The sequence below is a fragment of the Homarus americanus genome, unplaced genomic scaffold (assembly GCF_018991925.1).
Source record: "Homarus americanus isolate GMGI-L3 unplaced genomic scaffold, GMGI_Hamer_2.0 scaffold20465, whole genome shotgun sequence".
NCBI classification, from domain to species: Eukaryota; Metazoa; Arthropoda; class Malacostraca; order Decapoda; family Nephropidae; genus Homarus; species Homarus americanus.
The window spans coordinates 4,139,898-4,161,468 of record NW_024756914.1 but is presented as its reverse complement, the minus strand read 5'-3'; the positions used below and the strand labels follow the sequence as shown (position 1 = coordinate 4,161,468).

At 43.1% G+C, this 21,571-nt stretch overlaps 1 protein-coding gene across 1 annotated transcript; it reads left to right on the top strand.

The window, feature by feature from the left end:
- Nucleotides 1–1,022: 1,022 nt before the first annotated feature.
- LOC121857191 (delta-sarcoglycan-like) lies at nt 1,023–16,174 on the top strand. The gene is made up of 9 exons (XM_042353126.1): nt 1,023–1,181; nt 5,074–5,279; nt 6,653–6,724; nt 7,558–7,696; nt 7,891–8,010; nt 8,778–8,850; nt 12,002–12,240; nt 13,206–13,306; nt 14,566–16,174. Exons 1-9 carry the CDS (start codon nt 1,127–1,129, stop codon nt 14,644–14,646), a joined length of 1,086 nt encoding a protein of 361 aa, XP_042209060.1. The 5' UTR covers nt 1,023–1,126; the 3' UTR covers nt 14,647–16,174.
- The last annotated feature ends 5,397 nt before the right edge of the window (nt 16,175–21,571 follow it).

Here is a 21,571-nt window from a genome sequence, read left to right as displayed (position 1 = left end):
ACGAATGTGAAAGGTGAGAAGAAGTAGACAGAAAGGAACGATAGATAAGGGAGAAAGTAAACATGACACAAGGAACAACGAAAAGAGAACTACATAGATAAATGAGGAGAAACAAATAAAAAGAAAGAAAATATGTATTGTGGAAGGAGAGTAGAAGCAAAGGAGGAAGGGGGGAGGAAGAAGTCGGAAGAGAAGAAAAAGAATAGGATTGAAGAAGAAAACCGCAACGTCATGGCGTGTGCACTTCCCTATCACACTCCTCCCCTCCCTCCCTCTCCCTCCCTACCCCTCCCTCCCTCTCCCCCTCCCTCGGTATGTCAACAGAAGAGGCCTTTGAGCACCTCCAGTGGCCGAGATGCTCCAAACACCTCACCACCAACCCTGCTATGACAACAGGAATAACACCCCGCTGACAACAGGGAGGCCACACCCATGACAGCAGATAACACCCATGACAACAGGAGATAACATCCATGACAACAGGAGATAACACCCATGACAACAGGAATAACACCCCCACATGACAACAGGAGATAACACCCCATGACAACAGGAGATAACACCCGACAGCAGGAGATAACACCCACGCTGACAGCAGGAGATAACACCCATGACAGCAGGAATAGCACCCATGACAACAGGGAGATACACTCGTAGGTACACTGGTTATATTAGTATCCTAACGCATCTACACACACACACACACACATACACACACATACACACACACACATACACACACACACACACACATACATACACACACACACACACACACACACACACACACACACGAAAAAGAAAAGGGGCAGGCTTGGGGGGCAAGACATAGGCAGGGGCATGAGACGGGGCACGGGGCGGGGGCATGAGACGGGACACGGGGCGGTGTATGAGAGAAAGAGGCACGGGGCGGGGCAAGGGGAGGGGTATGAGACGGGGCACAGGGCGGAGCGGGGGGCGGGGCATGAGATGGGGCACGGGGCGGGGCACGTAAAGGGGCACTGGCACACCGCTGTCAAACGTAGTGGGGGAGAGAGCCAGTGCCCCTCAGTTAGTCCTAGTGGGTGCCAGTAAGTGCCTTATAGTCGAGCAGCATCGGGAGAGTATACACTTGGAGCGTCTTACAATGCTGTCCACTGATTTACGTCAAAACCATGTGGGCGTCGGCACCAGGATAGTAGGTGGGTGGTGTGCGTAGGTGGGTGATGTACGTGGGCATAGGTGGGTGATGCATAGGTGGGTGATGTACGTGGGTGTAGTGGGTGATGCATGTGGGTGTAGGTGGGTGATGTACGTGGGCATAGGTGGGTGATGTACGTGGGTGTAGGTGGGTGAAGTATATACGTGGTTGTGGGTGTTAAGGGTTGTAGTGGAAATAATTGTAGTGGGTATAATGGTGGCTGTAGTGATTGTGGAGGTGGTAGTGGTGTTGGCAGGGGAGGGAAGCACGAGAGCGTATGGTGTTGGAGTAGTGCCAACCTCCACCCAAGGGCCAGTGCCTCACCTCCTACCGCTACTGGTGTAAGGGTGCCACACACACACACACACACACACACACACACAAATAATACCACCACCATCACCACATCATTACTTAACCACCACTACACTACCACCCCTACCACAAGTATCACCATTCACCACTCCACCATCACAACTCACCATCACACTACCACTAATCACCACCACCACCACCATAAACCACCATCACCACTACCACCTTTAACCACGCTACCACCAACCATTAACACTACTACCTTTAACCTCCACTGACCACAACCACCTTTAACCACTACCACAACTAACCACAACCACTCCCCACAACCACTCACCACTCCCCACCACCACTAACCCCTCCACACCACCACTAACCCCTCCCCGACACCACTCACTACCACTAACCACCACCACCACACTACGCTACAGCCAGGTAGGGAGACAGTCATTGCTTATATTTTCACTAAAGGTACGACCACGGGAGAGGGGAGAAGAGTGTAGTGTGAGAAGGGGAGGTAAGGAGGGAGGGAGGGGAGAGGAACAAGAGGGGAGAGGGGACGAGAGAAATGGGGAGAAGAGAAAGGAATTGAGGGAATGGGAGGAGGGAAGTGGACAAGTGGAATGGGAAGAGAAGAGGAGGAGGAGGGAACGAGGAAAATAAAAAGGAGAGGATAACGGGAAAAGGAGGAAGAGGAAATGAGGTGAGGGAGGAAGAGAGCGGATGAGAGAAGAAAAGATTGGGAGGGGGAAGAGGGGGAGAGGAGAGGAGGCGGTGGTGAGTAAGATAGGAAGGAGGTAGGTGAGGCGGAGAAGAAGAAGAGGGGGTGGCAAGAGGAAAGGATGAGGGGGGAGAGAAGGAGAAGGGAAGACGAGAAGAAAAAATAGATAAGGAGGATGGTAAAAGGGAGAGAGAGAGAGAGAGAGAGAGAGAGAGAGAGAGAGAGAGAGAGAGAGAGAGAGAGAGAGAGAGAGAGAGAGAGAGAGAGAGAGAGAGAGAGAGAGAGAGAGAGTCAAGAATAGTATATAAAAGAATGGAAAGGGGGACAGGCAATACAGGATAAAGGAAAGTGGGGAGAGAGAGACAAAGGAAAGGGAGGGAGGGGGGGGGGAGGGAGGAGAGAAGGGGGAGGGGAGAGAAAAATAAAACGGCGAAATAGGTAACGAGAGGAAAGAGGCTTAGGTGAAAAGAGGAGGAGGGGGGGTGGAGGAGGAGAGAAGGAGATGAAGAGATAGATGAGGGAGAGAAGTTAAAGGTTAATCTAAGTTTCACATCGTCTAAAAATTAAATATGTTGTTGATTGTATACCCCTCTCTCTCTGTCTGCCACTCCTTCGTCCTTCCCCGTGTCGTAGCGTGCCTGTGGTGGTGGTGGGGAGTTCGTGCCTGTGGTGGTGGTGGTGGCGTCGTGCCTGTGGTGGTGGTGGTGGAGGAGTGGACAAGCTCATTACCATATCGACAGGTGTCCCTTGATATTTCCATCATTAATATATTTCATAGTTAACTGTGTGGAGGGCGGGGGGGGGGGGGTCGTTGCCTGCACCAACACCCCCCAGGCTACCCCACTGCTGAGTTAGGTCGTCAGCTCTGTCCTCCACCGCCTGTATAAAACTTTTCAGAGTTTTTTTACACCTCAAAAACTACTGGTTTAATTTGGTTGAAAGTTTGTAGGAAAGTTCCTTGAGTGGTTCCTCTTCTGTGTTGTGTCTGACGTCATTATCGTTTGCCCTCTTAAGTGGACGTACAGTCTCTTGGCCCTGTAACATTCGTGTGTGACGTAACGCCTAACCCCGACACTTGAGTCCCTATTTCAAGCTCACTGTATAAAAATCAGGTGTCAAGCTAATAATATACAATGAAAAAGTGCTTTAAGTGTTTATCAGTTTCATATTGTGTCTTCAGCAACACTGATAATTAAAGAATCAGGAATTAGGCTTTAATATCGTGAAGTAATTTTCAGTGTGCGGGCGATTGGGTTGATGACAGTAGTGGTTCTCTCCCATGATGACTATGGTGACCACTTCCCGAGAGGATCTGGCCCTACTGTTCTCATCATCTCCTGCAGGTCATACATCGTCGTGAGTGTTGTGGAGTAAACAATGCTCTAAGATGACCCCTGGAGTAGGAAGGCTAATGGAGTAAGACTGAACACTGACCCTCGCTCTCCTATCCATCTTCCTCTCAGACGTTGCTTCTTCATCTTGCTCACAAAGACTCGTGTTGTGGGAGTACCTGACGAAATTCTCAACCTGCTCCTGCTGTGACCAATAGCGTCGAAATTGTCCTGAGACTAGCATGATGGGTCCTCGTATCCCCAGTGAAGAGGAGAAATTTAAGTGAGGTAACGGTGTCTCCTTACACTGGCCTTGTGGAGGTCAGATAAGATTTGTTATTGATGGATTTTATATTAATGGTGAGGGAGGGAAGGAGGAAGGGGGGGGGGAAATGAAGTGGAGAGAGGAAACTGGAGGAGAGAAAGGAGAAAGGAGGATGGAAAGGGATGGGAAAAAGGAAGGTTAAGGGAGAGAAACGTTGGTTAGTGAGAGGATGGGGGTGAAGGAGGGTGTAAGTAAGGGGGAGGCGAAAGCAGGAAATTAGAAGGAGATGATAAAGATGTGAAAGGAAAGAAAACGAAAGAAAAGATTTGAGAGACGGGAAAAGAAGAAAAATAACTTCCGGTTTGTCCAAAGATTCTCTCTCTCTCTCTCTCTCTTTCTCGCCAGGGAAAATTATTTTTTGGTGTGTCGCAAGCTCAAACCACAGTAAGAGAGAAAGGAGATTTGTTGTGTCGTAAGGTCACACAGCATGGCAAGAATAGGGTCAGTCAGTGAGCCACAAGCTGATTGGTGGCGTGAATCATGACGTCAATGGCGAGTGTTGCCAGATGGGGAGCATCAAAATAGAGGCACCTCGGGAGTAACTGTGTGTGTGTTTACCAACTCAGGTCCTGACAGACTCTGGCCTTTCAAAGGTTCTTACATTGGTGTTTCATTCGAATTATAATAAGAGAATAGGGAATATGAGAAATTTAATCAGGGTATAAGATGCAATTAGACTCTTAAGCCGAAGCTGTTTTGTTTTCTCATCGCCAACTAAGAGGAAGAATTCCCCGTACAAGTATCCCAAGCTCCAGGTCATGACTGGTAGCGTCTCTGTTTACTTAACCCACTACTTCCTTTTCACTCGGCTGAACTCTCTCCCACCAGAGAAATTTTCTTGCACTCTTATGCAAACTCTCATCTGAGTTCACGATGTGTTGCAAACTCCTTCTGGCTCTCATTCTTCTTTTTCAGGTAATAAAACTTTACTGTAAAATTTCAGCTTCAGCTTCAGCTTCCTCCGGTAAATGACTAGATGTATCCCGCTCTCTTACACGCACGTAAATAATGTATCACAAAACTAATACCATTTCTGTTCGTCGCAAAAGTTAGAATACAATTTAAAGTTCTAGGTTTCCCTTAACAATTTTCATACTTTTTTTGTGAGTGAAACTAAACAGCTTATAAGTACAACAGGTGTGAATATTTTTGTGCAGGTTGTAGTGCAGAGGTACTGACTTACAGGTGTGCCGCCCAACAGGTGTGGTTCAGGGGTACCGGCCGCAGGTGGACTGGGGCGGGGACTCGGGGTCGGCGACCATCGTAGTGGGTGGCCACAATGTACGGGTGGCTACGTCTGGGTGGCGGCGACGGTGCCTCTACCTCCTGCTGGTGGCACTGTTGGCACTCTCTATCATCAACCTCTCTCTCACACTCTGGATACTCAAGACGGTCAACTTCAATTTGGTGAGTGGTGGGGAGGGTGAGTGGTGGGGAGGGGGTGGTGTGGGGAGGGGGCTGGTGGGGAGTGAGGGAGGGCTGGTGGGGAGTTAGCATACAGTCTAGTGAGTGGTAAGGCTCCACGTGTCCCTGACTAATATACACAGGTACACTAATCCCATCAACAACACACATCACTTAATTAAATACTTAGAAAAAATTAAGATTCTTCATATAAAAAAATAATACATACAGAGGCTAACACACACACACACACACACACACACACACACACACACATACACATACATAAATTTATACACCTGTAAGTGTAATTTACATATATGATCCCTGTATGTAAGAAAAATAACCTGTTTACATTCTGATGGTCATTGTCCCTAGAGCACAAGACGTCACCATTTTTATATCAGAGAGACTTGTCACCAGGATGTCCTCTCACCACATTCATCTTCCACCTGTGTGTTCTCAGCTTCCTGGAAATAAAATATTGACCTTTGCTATCTTGGTGACCAGGCAGGGGCGCTATTGGTGGGAGTTTGGCGGTACTCTGTTTTATGTTAGTTTTATTTACAGTATCATAACATAGTGGACTAAGTACCTGGTTATTCATAGTTATTCATTAAGGCGCATTATTCAATATTAGAAAGGTGGTAAGAAGGTCTGCTGATTTGCGTAAGTTTAATACGTTTTCAAGGCTTTAGTCAGTGGTCACCAATTCCTTGCTTCTTGTTCGTTCACACTGAGTATAGTAAACAATACGCCCATGGTAGTTACTGTATACCTCACACAGTCACGTGATTGGTGGATGAGTTATACGCAACGTAGGATTTTGAAGAGCTGAGTTTTGATTGGTTATTCGCTACCACAATATAAAAACGTAAAGAAAATTAGACAAATAAATAACACACAAATAACAGAGCAAAAGAAGTGTTATTGACATTTATTGAATATATATATTAGCCTCTATTAAATATATAAGACCAAACTTAGTATTTTTTACAATAAACATGAAGATAATTATACTCTTCAGCATTATTGTCAGATATAAACAGCAAGGTAATCAATTTATACCATTTTTATAACAAGACTTAATATAACCCACATTAAAGTAATTATCAAGTTGTATTGAGTAATTGATTTGATAAGGTTTGATTTTGAAGGTGAATTTATTTTTTTGATCTAACGAGAGAATTAAATCTAAGGAAAATAACAGCATTTTGAGTTTTGTGATCAATTGATGATTTATTTTGATCAATCTGTCTATTTTTATGTCTATTTTCCTGCCTTCAGTAGTACCACAGTCTTCATCCTCCTCCTCCTCCTCCGTCAGTAGCATCACAGTCTCCCTTCGTCGGTAGTAACTCCAGGTCTCTCCACAGGACGGGATGGGGCATCTGAACGTGGTCATCGGCGGAGTGAAGATGCAGGGAATAAGCCGAATGCTGGGAAAGGTGAGTCGTACTGCAGGTCAAGGTCGTACAACAGGCAGAGGTCGTTATTGTTCAGGACAAGGTCGTATTTTACTCTGGATGATAAGTTAATTAAGTTCGCCATTTACTTGAGATGATGAACTGTGTGTATTAATGAGAGCGGACCTGTAAGCTAACTGTGACCTACCTGTGACCTGCCCGTGACCTGTGACCTACCTGTGACCTACCTGTGATGAGGCATGATTGATGTGTTAAAACTCTTGTTTCTCTCTTCTATAATTCCTCTTTTATTAACACCTCTGGCTTCTCTTCCCTTTCCTATTTACATATCTTGAACCATAATGTTATCCTTCTCATTTCCTCTTCCTTCCTTCCTTCCTTTATTCCTTCAGTTCCACTACTACCACCTCCCTCTCTTCCTGCCTTCTCATCCATCCCTACCTCCCTCTCATTCTTCCTACTACTTCCCCCTCTCTTCTCATCCCTCCTCCTCTCTTCCCTTTTCCTTTTGAATTATCATCCCCCCCTTTAACCCCTTCTCTTCCTCCCTTCTGTCCCCTTTCCTCTCTTCCTTGTTTCTTTTCTCTTATTTATTCATCCAATTTTATTTAGCAGACCTTCTCCTTTTCTTACCTAACTATCTGTCTCTTTGTCTCTCTCGCTGTTTCTCTCTATTTCTGTCTCTCTATGTGTATATATATATCTCTCTAACTGTGTCCCTCTATTTCTGTATGTGTCTCTATTTCGTAATGTGTCTCTCTCTCTCTCTCTCTCTCTTCCTGTGTGTGTGTATTTCTGTGTCTGTGTATCTGTCTGTGTGTGTCTCTCTCGACTGACACACTCCCTCTCCCCAGGTCTCTATCAACAGGATCATGAGCAGGAAGGATCAAGACCTAAACATCAACTGTTACCACAACTTCACCATCCTCACCGCTCCCACCCGCGATGACCACCCCGAACCCTATGTCAGCGACCCCTCCTACCTGCACATCAGTGAGTAGAGAGAGAGAGAGAGAGAGAGAGAGAGAGAGAGAGAGACTGTAGTTGTAAAGTTCTACGTCTAACACAGTTTGGTCACTTAACAAACTTTTTGAGAACTTAATAACATCAGTCACTTACTTACTCCTTTACTTACATATTTACTTCCTTAATTACTTATATTTATTTACTTAATTACTTACTTACAGACCCCGATGATGTAGAGGCTGGTGCACAGAAGTTCTTGGTACATGGAATCCAAGGGGGAGTCTTGTTCGAGTCCTCACCCAACCGCACCATTGTCGGCGCCAAGAAATTCACGGTCACAGGTAAGGTCAGGAGGTCACAGGTACACATTGTTCAGGAGGTAGGTTATCCTTCCCCTGCCTGTCCCCTTACTTCTACCACCCACGCCTCTTCCTCCTCCTCCTCCCCCCCCTCTCCTTTTGTTGTTGTCTGTGGTAAGTAAGACACCAAAATATGTATTAATAACATGTATACAAATACTGATAAAAAAAAACCCTACCAATCATCAATTATTGACACTAATTACCACACACACTAAATTATTTATATTAATCCCCAAAGATCTTAAGTTAAATTACACTAAGTTTATTCAAATTAATTCTCATATGTAATATTTATCACACTGTCCATAGCTGTGGGGTAGGATATTCTTTTCAGCCCTGTCTGTCTGTCAGTCTGTCTGTCTGTTTCCAAAATAACTCGAGTACGGCTTCGTAACTGTACCAAAGTCATCGAATTTTTTCAATATGTGACAAGGTCCAATTTTGGGGTAAATTTATAAAGTGTTACCATGTTTAGCTTGTGCTGTTTTCTCCTACATTTAGCTTGTCTATGCTGTTGCTTACGTATTCTAAGTTTGTTTATACCAGCAGGTGAAGTTTGTTTGCAATAATCCTCACGTATTCCAAGTTTGTTTACAATAATCCTCACGAATTCCAAGTTTGTTTATATAAATCCTTACAGTAATCCTCATATACCAGGTTTGTTTACAGTAATCCTCATATACCAGGTTTGTTTACAGTAATCCTCATATACCAGGTTTGTTTATAATAATCCTCATATATTTCAGGTTCAGAAGGCGCCTCATTCCAAGGTTCAATTCAAACCCCTCACGTCTACTCCCGGGGTGTCCACAGGTTCAGGTAAGCCACAGGTTAATTAATACCGTAGCTTCTAGGTTCAGCTTTCAGTGTTTCTGTTTATTCTTTGAAGTGTTTAATCTTTCTTCCAATTTCTATTTTCTCTTTTGTTTTATTACTGCCTTTTACCTCATTTTTATCTCCTTGTCTTCTTCCTCCTCCTCCTCTCCTGCCCCCTCTCTCTTTAATTGACTTTTATCTCTGTTTTTCTTTTGTTTTCCTTTTCTCCCCTCTTACTCTCTCTCTTCTTATATGTTTTTGTTTATTTTCTGTCTCTCTCTCTCTCTCTCTCTCTCTCTCTCTCTCTCTCTCTCTCTCTCTCTCTCTCTCTCTCCCACACAAAGTTCGGACGATAAAATTTTCCTCCTTCCCTTAAACCCGAGATTATCGTATTGTAACTCTCTCCCATATAAAGTAAAACCATTGGAAGACATGAAGAATGGCGGCCAAGTTACACTGAGACTCGACCATATCTTAATATTTACAGTAAAACCTCTATTTAAAGAACTATATGGAGAAGAAAGGTCATTATATCGAGGTTATGTTAGATGTGAAACCTCCAACTAATAAACTATATAAAGATGATAGTCCATTATATCTAAGTGTTTGTTATATGGAGAGAGAGAAATCCGTTATAGGGAGGCTATATTGTACGTTCTCCTGTCCATTTTTAGGAGAAACTTAACGTAAAATGTTTGGTGAATTTAAGACTCCAGTTTCTTCTTCTCCTCCTCCGCTAAGTCGACCAAATACACCAACACCAAAGTGAACCTTCAACTTGCTGAGCTTAATCTGGGGCTCACAAGATACGTCGTTGAGCGCCCTGAGCTATGAGAGATGATGGTGTGTATCTCTTTCTGACTAAACTTGTAGATTTCTTTCCCTTTCCATCTCTGTATATGGGAAGGGGTGAGGGGCTTAGTGTGGTGAGGTACAGTAGTGTGATGATGAGGAGGTACTGTGGTGAGGTAGTGTGGTGAAGAAATGTGCTGTAACAGTGTGGTAGAGACAAACGCTAACAAAACTTAAAAAAAAAAAAAAATCAAGGCTTGTGCTCTCGTGCGGGACATAAAAGATTGTAATTGAAATAAGGATTGTAGTCTCCTTAGAGTTATTTTCACCCTGACCCCGGTTAGAGTATGAGATTGTTGCGTTAGATTGATTATTTTAACCAATATAATAATAGAGAGAGAGACTTGTTTATTTTCTTAACTTTTTCACATTCTATTTTTTTTACGAGTCAATACATCACTCTAATCCCCCATTCAAGTGATGACCCCGACTAACACAGGTACAGAGAGCGTCACCACTCACACAGGTGTTCCAACAGGTATAAACCATCAACAAAAGCTTCACCTGGGATTTAAGTATCGTCAGAATCCAGCAACAACATCGTCGTCACTGGTCATTAGTTCATTTCAGTACCTGTCAGAATGGTTTATCAGTCTAACCACCTGTTTACCATAGACAACTCGACCAGAATCAACCACACAGCTTCGGTGGTTTAGTGACATGACGCAGATCAGGTTAATCAGAGATACAGTATATTATTATTATCCAAGATCTTTGTTGTTGAAATGTTGTAATACAGAACATCAACAGATCAAGAAATACACAAAGGGATCACATGAAGATTAGCTCCCCAGCTTATTTCCCCTGATGGTTAAACAGCCTAATGCTAACTTAACCTAACCTAACCCAACGCATCGCAATATAACCTAACCTAACGCTAACTTCTAACCTAACCTAACCATACCATCAGGTGAAAATGAATAAATGGATAAGCTTTTGGTAGTGTTACTCTTCATGTGATGTAAATAAAGTCCTCTATCCTCCTCTTCCTCTTTCATACATCGTAACTATTTGGGGGACAGAGACTCTATATTGACAGACAGGTGCAAATAATTGTCTCCTGGATACAAAGTGAGAAAAAAATTATTAATATGTCTCCTGTATTTTTTAATGTTCTTGATTTATTGTAGTTATTTTTATTATTATTGTTGTTGTATTACAGTTTTGTATAAATTTTACTGGTGTATATAGTTGCCTTAAGTATTTTATGTAGCTGGTGTGAGTAAATAAACATATTGTGTGCTGATTATTAATGGTGAATGGTTTATAAAATCCATAAAAAAAATTCAAATACCTACAGAGTGAATGACGGCACACGGGCGGATGATAAACTGATGCACTATATGTAACATTCACATTTTTTGGGGGGAGGAATTGCAGTGAATTTGCACATTTTACATACGAGAGCTGAATATACAATTGTCTCCTCTATGTTGGTGAATACTGAATGTTTCCCTGTGACGTCACGTTTGAATTGTAAACAAAGTGCGCATGCAACTCGGGCAGCGGAGAGCCGGGGGAAACCTATACAGCACAGTTTAACTAGATTAGTGTTATTGTTTTTTAGGGAAGTTTAGAATCGTGACAAAATACGGACTTATGTGGGAAAAATGCTTACTTCATGTTTTATTTGATCCGTTGAGTTAATATCAACACAATTGTGGCTTTAAAGAACACACACAAAGGCTCCCCTAACAGATCTTTAGTCTAGGTAGGTGCACTTTCAATCCCAGCCACTAGATGCACCTGCTAGTACTGAAAGGTTATCTTGCTGTAAGATTCCCAGTTGAAGCTGTCAATTACGACTAACGAGCCAATATTGTCCATTACAGCTGACAGCTTGGCTTCAACTTAGGCATGAGGTAATATTTCCTAGGTGCAAATTGCCATCCTCCGTCTCTCCAACCCTCCATCATCCTTTCTGTAATCTGTCAGTGTTTAATTTTTAAGTTGGCTCTAATTACAAAAACATTGAAAATTACTGTGAAAATTGATAGTTAATCTTGTGATGGCATGTTTTGATACGCCAGGACTCTATTCACAAACATCAGCGTGCGCACCTCCCCTGATGCAGCCACACCAATGTAATAATAACCATATTTTAGTTTTCCAGCCAAAGCTTCACAACAACTGGGTTGATATATAATTAATTGCACATATCCTTTGGGGCCAGGTTACATTATCTTAATAGTGAACTGTGAAGGAAGAGTAATTTCCTTAATAAATCTTATGTTAATTAATTTTCCTTCTCTTTTTCTTGGTTCCTGCTGACAATTTCTTACTCGTCCTTCGTCTCCGGTAGCCTGGAGAGCGTGACCAGGAGGCTGGAGGCCACAGCCGCCCAGGAGATCCGTGTAGAGGCTCGTGACGGAGACATCTCTGTCACCTCACTGAAGCAGGCGTCGCTGGTGGCCGAGAAGGGTGCCATCAGGTTCGACAACCCTAAAATCTTCATGCCTAAGCTGCCTATCCACGGTAACCTGTCGATGGTTAACACGACGAGGGAGGAGGTCATGGCAGCCCCCACAGTCACTCCCCCAGGTGGGTCCTCCGTGTGTCCATGCATACTTGCTATATATTTAAATTTTCTACATTGATTTTTATTATTGATGTACATACTGTATACACCTGTACACCCACAGACCACAGTGCCCCACCAGGTAGACTCCTGTACTGCCTCACCACAACTTCATTTATAAGCCAATTACAATTTAAGGAGAGATGCAGATTGTCTGTGTCTCAGTGTAGCGTAAAACTGGTCCTTTCATGGGAGCGTTTACCAGCGACTGTCTGCCTTTCTATCTTACCACCTGATTGCTAGCCATGGCTTGCCTTCTCTCTCATTCTCTCTGTTTTCATCTTCTTGTCTTTCTGTTTCTCCCTTAAATTCTCTCGCTCTCTTTCCCTTATCAGATTTTATCTCTGTCCGTGTATGTCTGTGTCTCTCTTTCTTTCTCTCACTTACTCACTCTTTCTTTTTTCTCTCTCACAGTTTGTTTGTTCATAGAGTAATGGACTTTTCTGCTCTAGCCCACCTCTCTTTATATTCCCAGCCATCTCTGGTACCTGAGAACACCCACCAGACACCCACCCACCACCACTGACCCACCAGAAACCCACCCCATCACTGACCCACCAGAAACACCCACCCACCACCACTGAAACACCACCACCACCACTGACCCCACACCCACCCACCATCACTGACCCACCAGAAACACCCACCCACCACCACTGACCACAGAAACACCCACCCACCACCACTCGCCCTTACCAGCAACCCTGTAAGCTTAGGGCAGTGAAGGGACGTACGTACGCATGTGTGTGTGTGTGTGTGTGTGTGTGTGTGTGTGTGTGTGTGTGTGTGTGTGTGGCGCCTAATCAAGTGATATGAAAATTAGAAAAAATCGATAAACAAATAAAACCTTCCATTATAAATAATTACTCCATGAACAGATATTATTATGGTGTTAGATAAAGTCGCTTATATTATCATTATTTTTCAGAAACTCAAATCCCGCCACCTGAGCCACCCAGGACCCCTACCACCCCTATGCCACCCATCCCCCAGCAGCCACCCACTGCCACACCTGTACAAGTCTACCAGGTGAGTGTGTGAGGCAACTTAAGCCTTTGTGTTACCTGTGTATATGACTCAAATTAATTAGTTTTATTTGATACATTTTCTTTTTCCTCTAAAGGTAAGATTCAATAAGGGAATTACCGTGGTATTTTAATAAGTCTACTTTTACTGTATTTCTAAGTATACTGTCAGGTTATGGCACTGATTTTAGTATTAGTGTGTGTGTGTCATGGCTGCTGTATTGTTGTCCTGGGTGTAGTGTATCTGTGTCCTGGGTGTAGTGTATCTGTGTCCTGGGTGTAGTGTATCTGTGTCCTGGGTGTAGTGTATCTGTGTCCTGGGTGTAGTGTATCTGTGTCCTGGGTGTAGTGTATCTGTGTCCTGGGTGTAGTGTATCTGTGTCCTGGGTGTAGTGTATCTGTGTCCTGGGTGTAGTGTATCTGTGTCCTGGGTGTAGTGTATCTGTGTCCTGGGTGTAGTGTATCTGTGTCCTGGGTGTAGTGTATCTGTGTCCTGGGTGTAGTGTATCTGTGTCCTGGGTGTATCTGTGTCCTGGTGTATCTGTGTCCCTGTGTAGTGTCTGTGTCCTGGGTGTAGTGTATCTGTGTCCTGGGTGTAGTGTATCTGTGTCCTGGGTGTAGTGTATCTGTGTCCTGGGTGTCCTGTGTCATCTGTGTAGTCTGTGTCCTGGGTGTGTATCTGTGTCTGGGTGTGTGTATCTGTGTCCTGGGTGTAGTGTATCTGTGTCCTGGGTGTAGTGTATCTGTGTCCTGGGTGTAATGTAACTGTGTCCTGGGTGTAGTGTATCTGTGTCCTGGGTGTAGTGTATCTGTGTCCTGGGTGTAGTGTATCTGTGTCCTGGGTGTAGTGTATCTGTGTCCTGGGTGTAGTGTATCTGTGTCCTGGGTGTAGTGTATCTGTGTCCTGGGTGTAGTGTATCTGTGTCCTGGGTGCACTTATTTGCTCTGTGCGAAATGAGTTTTGTAAATGTGGGTGAGTGGAAGACGTTTCAGGCCATGGAAGGAGTTAGAGAGGGAGGGAGGGAGGGAGGGAGGGATGTAAAGGGATATAGAGGGAGGTAACGAGGAAAGGAGGGAGACAGAGACTAAGGAGAGGTAGGTAGAGAGACAGGAGGGGGTAGGGAAGGAGTGACTTATACATGCTGATATATACTGTATCACCTCTCATACTTGATCATTATACAGGTGAATAAGTTTCCGTCACAGGAAATAAACAATACTGAAATAACAATATACCTGTAACTTCCTGGTCCTCCTGCTCAGGTGTGTGTGTGTCCCAGCGGGAGACTCTTCGTGGTGACGGCCGCCTCCGCCTGTGTGCCTGACGACGAGGTGTGTCGCTAGCTACTGCAGGTGTTGAACTCGTCGTCTTCCCGGTGTGTCGCTCTATGTGAACCCCTGATGTTTGTTTCCTTCTGACGCAACAAGAACCTTATGCAGCATACTTCTACCTTTGACACTTTAACGTTTTGGGCCTAAGAACCAAGTTACTTTCGTCTGTATGTCTGATATTGAGGTGCGTCACTTAACCACTGCCGTCAAAGGTGTTCTCCCATATCTGATGACGTGCGTCTCTAGATACTGTCATCGAAAATGTCCTTCTGAGTAATTAATTACGATGTTGCTTCTCACCTGTGACTGACGACAACTTGGAGCCACCGGGTACTGTCCTCTGAATCTCGACCCATGTTACTCCTCCTCACCTTACATCTGGGACCCCTTTTATGTGACTGTCGATAGCCTGTGTGTCCGTGACTGATATAGGAGAGTCTCGTTCACCGTCACCCAAGACACTATCTCTCCACCTCCTGTTCCTCTATCGGTGTTCCTGACGACGATGATCTGCCATGACCACAGGTACTCGTCTTCAGTCTCAACACCCTCCATGTCTTCTTGCACCCTCAGTAGTTATTTATGGGATTAGTAAACATAAGAACTGTCTGACTCTTCACTACCTTTTATCTCCTTTTTCTTCACGTTTCCTCTTGCTTGTCTCCTCACCTCACCGGTTTCAAGGAGGACTGTCAGAAGTACACTTTTCCTTCATGGTAAAGTCAGGTAAAGGTGTTTCTATATCATCTATTATATCCCCAGTCAAGATGTGGCAGTGTTACAGTATTAGAGATGAGTCGGGATTGAACTAATGTCTGATGGATTGCGTTTCGAGTCATCCCTTGCACTCGTATACAGATAATGGATTCACGTATGATTAGTATCCTGACTGGGAGTATCACAGGCGGTATAGCAACACTTTTCCCTGACTACTTAAGGCAGCACTGGACAAGATGATCACCTGTAGATACCACCAGTTCAGGGGTAGTGTGTTGTACTGTACCACTTAGAAAATAGTCGATTAACTGGGCAAATTTTTTGGTGAATGTAATAAAAGTTGATAGATTTTTAGGTTGAGTTTAGGGGAAGAATGTAATTTGTTTTTAATCATGAACTATGTGGAAAATTATGAAGACTAATTATAAAGTTTGGTATTTTATCATGAAAGTTTGATATTTGGGAGGAAAATTTTTGTACTATAAAATCATAAATAACTTAAAATTAAATTCATTGTAATAGATGACTGAGGTGTAATTATTTCTGGTTTAGGATCTTCTATAACACACCTTTACCACTCAGATAATGTTGACTTATATGTGTGTTAAGATCATGACCCTTAACGTTTAGTGCTGATGATATTGACCATTAACCAGGTTAGTTTAAGGGTTAGGTTAGGTTAATGATATGGTTAGTTTAGGCTAATGGTATGGTTAGGTGATTACTGAGATTATGTGAAATCCCAGGTTACTTAATACTGTACAATTATATATACAGTACACCAATCGTGTATGGCGTCCCTCAAGGTTCCAGTCTCGGCCCTGTACTGTTTTTGTTGTACATAAACGACATAGTCCACGCCAGCACACTAAAAAAATACAACTTATTTGCAGACGATAGTAACCTCTATGCCAGCAACTCAGACCTCCATTCCTTGATGAGAACTATGAACACTGAATTGACTAAACTCAGGACCTGGGTAACAAGTAATAAACTGACCTTAAACCTCGAAAGAACCCACTACACAATCTTTCACGGAAGGAAAAACCCACCCCCAAATTTGGACCCCCTGTACCTTGGTAATACAGTCTTCAAACGCGATCAAAATACAAAATTTCTTGGGATTATTGTTGATGGAAAACTTAGCTGGAGAAACCACATAAAATCCATTCACATGTACTATTCCAGATGATACTAAATGTTACATAATATCTCCTTGAGAAAAATGTACTGTATAAATCGGGTGCCTTCAAGAGACCTCAGGCTCTCAACTGGCTCAGCCATGTTAATATTGTTATTATTATCATCCACTCTGTATCTGTATTTTTCTGGCTTAATAAACTCTTTCAATATCAATATGGAAGACTTCGGAAACGTGTAGCCTGTAGGGCCGAGAACACGTGGGTAGTGGATGAGTGGGTAGGCTCAGTCATGTGAGGACTTCAGTTCGAACCCTCACAGGTGTATTGGGCTAACAGTCACTCTTCTCCTCTTAGTGTAGAGATACGTTACCTGGGTTATGGTGTTATATAGTAATTAGTCAACTCTTGTATTTATTGTATAAAGCTATTTTGTAGTTCTTGTACCCTGGTTTGTAAATTAGCAGATACTGTAGTGTACTGTTATCTTGTAGAAGTTTGTTGTATAAGTTTGTAACGCTGTATTATGAGATTCTAAGATGCTGTGTGTGTGTGTGTGTGTGTGTGTGTGTGTGTGTGTGAGCTAATATATACACTATTATATGTAGCCTGTGTATAAGATTATGTCACTATTATTCACAAAGCTAAAGTGTTTTTTGACGAATAAAGACTTTTAATTGATTGATTTATTCTCTTAAAATTCACTTCCTTGTTTGTGTTGTAGTGTTAGTGGCCACGTCTTTGGAGAGGAAATTGGTGTCTCACTGTGTGTATGTACTGTATGTTGCTTGTTACACTTGACACACATACAAATACACACATACACATATATATACACACACACATACACACACACACACATACACATATACACACACACACATACACATATACACACACGTACAAAAACGCACAAAAAATATTGATGCTGAGAGCGGGGATCATAACATAACCAAGACAACACAAGTCATATCCTACGGTCCTACCTCAGACATCCTTTAGTCATGAAGGACTCCTCCTCCTCCTCCTCCTCCTCCTGATTGACCAATACTTGTTCCATACGATAGATTTTGTCACTGCTACCGTGATATTTTCAACTCGTGTGTTTAAGTGCAATAATATGACAAGTTATGCATATTATACATGTATGTATATGTATATTTCCTACATATCATCAGGCACACATGGATAAATACATAAATATTCATACATACACATACAGTATATCTTTTTCGTGAAGATAATTAAGACCACACATACATATTACACTAACGTTGACCGAAGGAGGACATTTGGGCAACACAATTTCCACACCTGTCGCCTGATTCATCTCAGGTAAGGGGACAACAGGTTCAAGATTCAAGATATTTTACAGAATAAATAATAGAAGTACTTTCACACCACTTATGAGCTGTCTTCACCACCTCCGTTTTCTTTCACACCAATATTATACACGTTTTCTCTTCTCTCGATTGCGTCTCCCAGGTAGATTCTTTCACCTTGTTTACTCTACCCAGGTGATGGCCTGGGTGTGAGGAATAGCTATCGAGGTGTCAAGAGATGGACGACTCAGTTTAGTTCACTTGTATTAATTCTGTTTAGTTTTGTAAGCGACCAGATTTATTATTCCTTTGTTTACATCATGGCGACGATTACAGCACTTATTAACATATATTAAGTGCAGGTTAGACTTGCATTTGAGAATTATTAAGCTATGGGTAATGTACTATGGTATTTGAGGGTGTTAACGACTGTGTAGGTAATTTGATGGTTCGTGACGTCTTTGCCATAACGAGCCACAACACTTGGGAGGAGGAGGGGGGGTGCTCAGTTTCGTGTATTTTTCGACACGACAGTAAAGGGTTGGGGCCGTTGAGCGTGTGTGTTCGTGTGTGGTCGTTATGCTCCGTAGCTGTATGTCTTGTAGTGACCAAACTAACCCATACTGTGAGTGGTTGTGTTGTTGTGATGACTTTTACGCATTTATGATGGGTGTCAGACGTTCCCGGTGGTGTTGCAGTTATAGGTGACCAGCTGAGGAACACGGCAGCTGGTGGTGTTGAAGGTACTAGTGACCAGCTGAGGAACACGAAGATGGTTTAGTCACCAGGGAAGACGATTCATCCCATGACATCAATTACTGAGGTAAGCGACTTGTACATATGTGTGACTTGACCGCGGCGGGCCCTTAGTACTAACTTTCTCCATTTAAGATAAAAGATTTATTACCTCGAGAAAATGACAAAAAGTATAAGAGGAATACGATTTGCATATGATCACTTTTCCGATTTTTCTGTCTTGGGTCCGTTCGTGAGATGTGTTGTAACGTAACATTACTGTATATGCTACTTCCGTGATGTTTTCGATGTAACACAAACGTAACATTTTTTTTACGAAGGTTTATCTTGTATTTTTAATCTTCTAAACGATTTTATTTTATTTTTATGAAAAGTATTTGACCAGAAATAAACTTTTTGCGGGCATGGGGAAGGAACTTAGTCAGCTTCGCCTATCAGACGTAAATAATCGTAAAAGTTATACCACGTAAACCGTATTCTCAGATCACCTTTTCTCATTTTCTCGAGGTATGAAAACTTTTATTTATTTTGGACAATTTTCCTCAGTTTGGTGGTAAAGACGCGCCACAGTTGTCAAGTATTATCTTTTGTTCTTTTATTCTTATCTTTTAGTTTTAATTGTCTTTTGTTTATGACGTAGACTTACCCCGCACTTCTAGTTCAAGTCACCAGAGCTACAGGTCAGGGTCAGGGTTAAAGGTCAGGGCTACAGGTTAGGGTTAAGGCTACAGGTCAGGGATACCGGCCAGGGTCAAGGTTACAGGCCAAGGTTACGGTTACAGGTCAGGGTCAAGGTTACAGGCCAGGGTCAAGGTTACAGGCCAGGGTCAAGGTTACTGACCTGGGTTAAGGCTACAGGTCAGGGTCAGGGATACCGGCCAGGGTCAAGGTTACAGGCCAAGGTCACGGTTACAGGTCAGGGTCATGGTTACAGGCCAGGGTCAAGGTTACAGGCCAGGGTCAAGGTTACTGACCTGGGTTAAGGCTACAGGTCAGGGATACAGGCCAGGGTCAGGTCGCAGGTTGCTATGTAGGGTCTAACTAAGGCGTGAGATACGTGTGTGGTAGGGAGTAACTTATGTCTCGTCTTCAGTACTGTCAGGAATTACTATAGGTTTGGTTAGGTTAGGTTTAGTTAGATTAGGTTAGGTTTGGTTAGGTTAGGTTAGGTAGTTTTGCGGAAGGGGAAAGGCCAAAGGGTGAGGTAGAACATTATTTTACATGTTTTCTGATTTATTTGTTTATTTACCGGTCTTTTGGTCTTTTGTTGAGTTATCGACCCGGTCTTTTGTTGAGTGACCAATGTTGTTTATTTACCCGGTCTTTTGTTGAGTGACCAATGTTGTTTATTTACCCGGTCTTTTGTTGAGTTACCGATGTTGTTTATTTACCCGGTCTTCTATTTTAACTCGGGCTAGTTATTTAACCTTCCCGGGTTCAGTAAACATGTCTCGGGTACCCACCATTAGGGGTTCGAATCCTCAAGCTAATGTTTCGAATGATTCATTTCGGTCTAGGTTATTCGAACTATTTTGAGTCAGTGTGTTTTTTTTTAAGGTTTATTAAGAGTTTTAAATAACGAATCAGTGAGTCTTAACCAACGAAGCAATGAAACAGTTCGAAGTAAAATGTTCCTAGTGATCAATGACGTCACCAGTTATGGCCCGAATGACGTCACCAAAAACACGACCCCCGAATGACGTCACTAAAGATAAAACCCGAATGACGTCACCAAAAATACGACTCTAGCGTCTTATTGGCCAACTACTCTACACATGGTTGATATTACGGAGAGAAAAACTACAATACAATTTTTTTCTCGTACTGTACATGTTGTAGGAACCATAGGGAGAGAAACTGTAGTAAGTAGTAGACGGGAGGAACATGTATGTATGTATGTATGTATGTATGTATGTATGTATGTATGTATGTATGTATGTATGTATGTATGTATGTATGTATGTATGTATGTATGTATGTATGTATGTATGTATGTATGTATGTATGTATGTATGTATGTATGTATGTATGTATGTATGTATGTATGTATGTATGTATGTATGTATGTATGTATGTATGTATGTATGTATGTATGTATGTATGTATGTCACTGTAGGAGAAGATAAAACACAGAAAGAGGACAGTAGAGGGAAGGGGGGAAACTCGGGTTGGTATAATATCAAGTTGCTTTCTGCACCCCCACTCACGTTCTGTGGTAGGGCGTCTGTCCGTCTGTCTGTCTGTCTCTTGTTTTTTTTTTATATAGCCTGTCTCTGTTGTACCACGAGACGGGACATACTTTTAGAGCTTCATATTTGATTTGATTTTTATCGTATTGGGATTTCATTGAGGCCAGGTGAAGTACAAGGTGTAACGTCATGCTATTGGGTAACACTCGAGTGGTGGTGACATACATACATACATACATACATACATACATACATACATATGCACTGCGTATCACCAGCACTTCCGTTAAGTGGTTCAGACATTGTTACTGCGACTCTGAACTTTACTTATATTCATTCCTGGGACTGTGTGTGGGGGGAGGGAGAGGAGGGAAGGGAGGGGAAGAGGAAGAGGGAGAGAAGAGGAGGAGGGAGGGAGAGAAAGAGAAGGGGGAGGGAGGGAGAAAAAGAGACAGGGGAGGGAGAGGGAGGAAGGGGAGGGGTGGGAAGAGGGAGAGAAGGGGAGGGAGGAGGAGAGAAGGGGGGGTGGGGAGAGGGAGGGGAGAAAGAGAAGGGGAGGGAGGGGAGGGGAGAGAAAGAGAAGGGGAGGGAGGGAGAGGGGAGGGAAGAGGAGCGAAAAGAGGAGAGAAGGGGGAGGGAGGGGAGAAAGGGAGAAGTGAAGGAGGGAGTAAAAGAGAAGGGAAGGGAGGGAGAGAGAGGAAGGGAGAGATAGAGGGAGGAAGGGAAAGAAAGAGAGACCAGTTATAAAAATATAAGGCAAATGCTTTTACCCAACACAAAAATTCTCTATTTTTATTAATTTAATGTTTTTTTT

Coding starts and splice junctions, on each gene's coding strand:
- LOC121857191 (XM_042353126.1), top strand. CDS start 1,127: ATGCTGTCCACTGATTTACGTCAAAACCATGTGGGCGTCGGCACCAGG. Junction 7,697..7,890: donor CCCCTCCTACCTGCACATCA/GTGAGTAGAGAG, acceptor ACTTACTTACAG/ACCCCGATGATGTAGAGGCT. Junction 8,851..12,001: donor CGGGGTGTCCACAGGTTCAG/GTAAGCCACAGG, acceptor CGTCTCCGGTAG/CCTGGAGAGCGTGACCAGGA.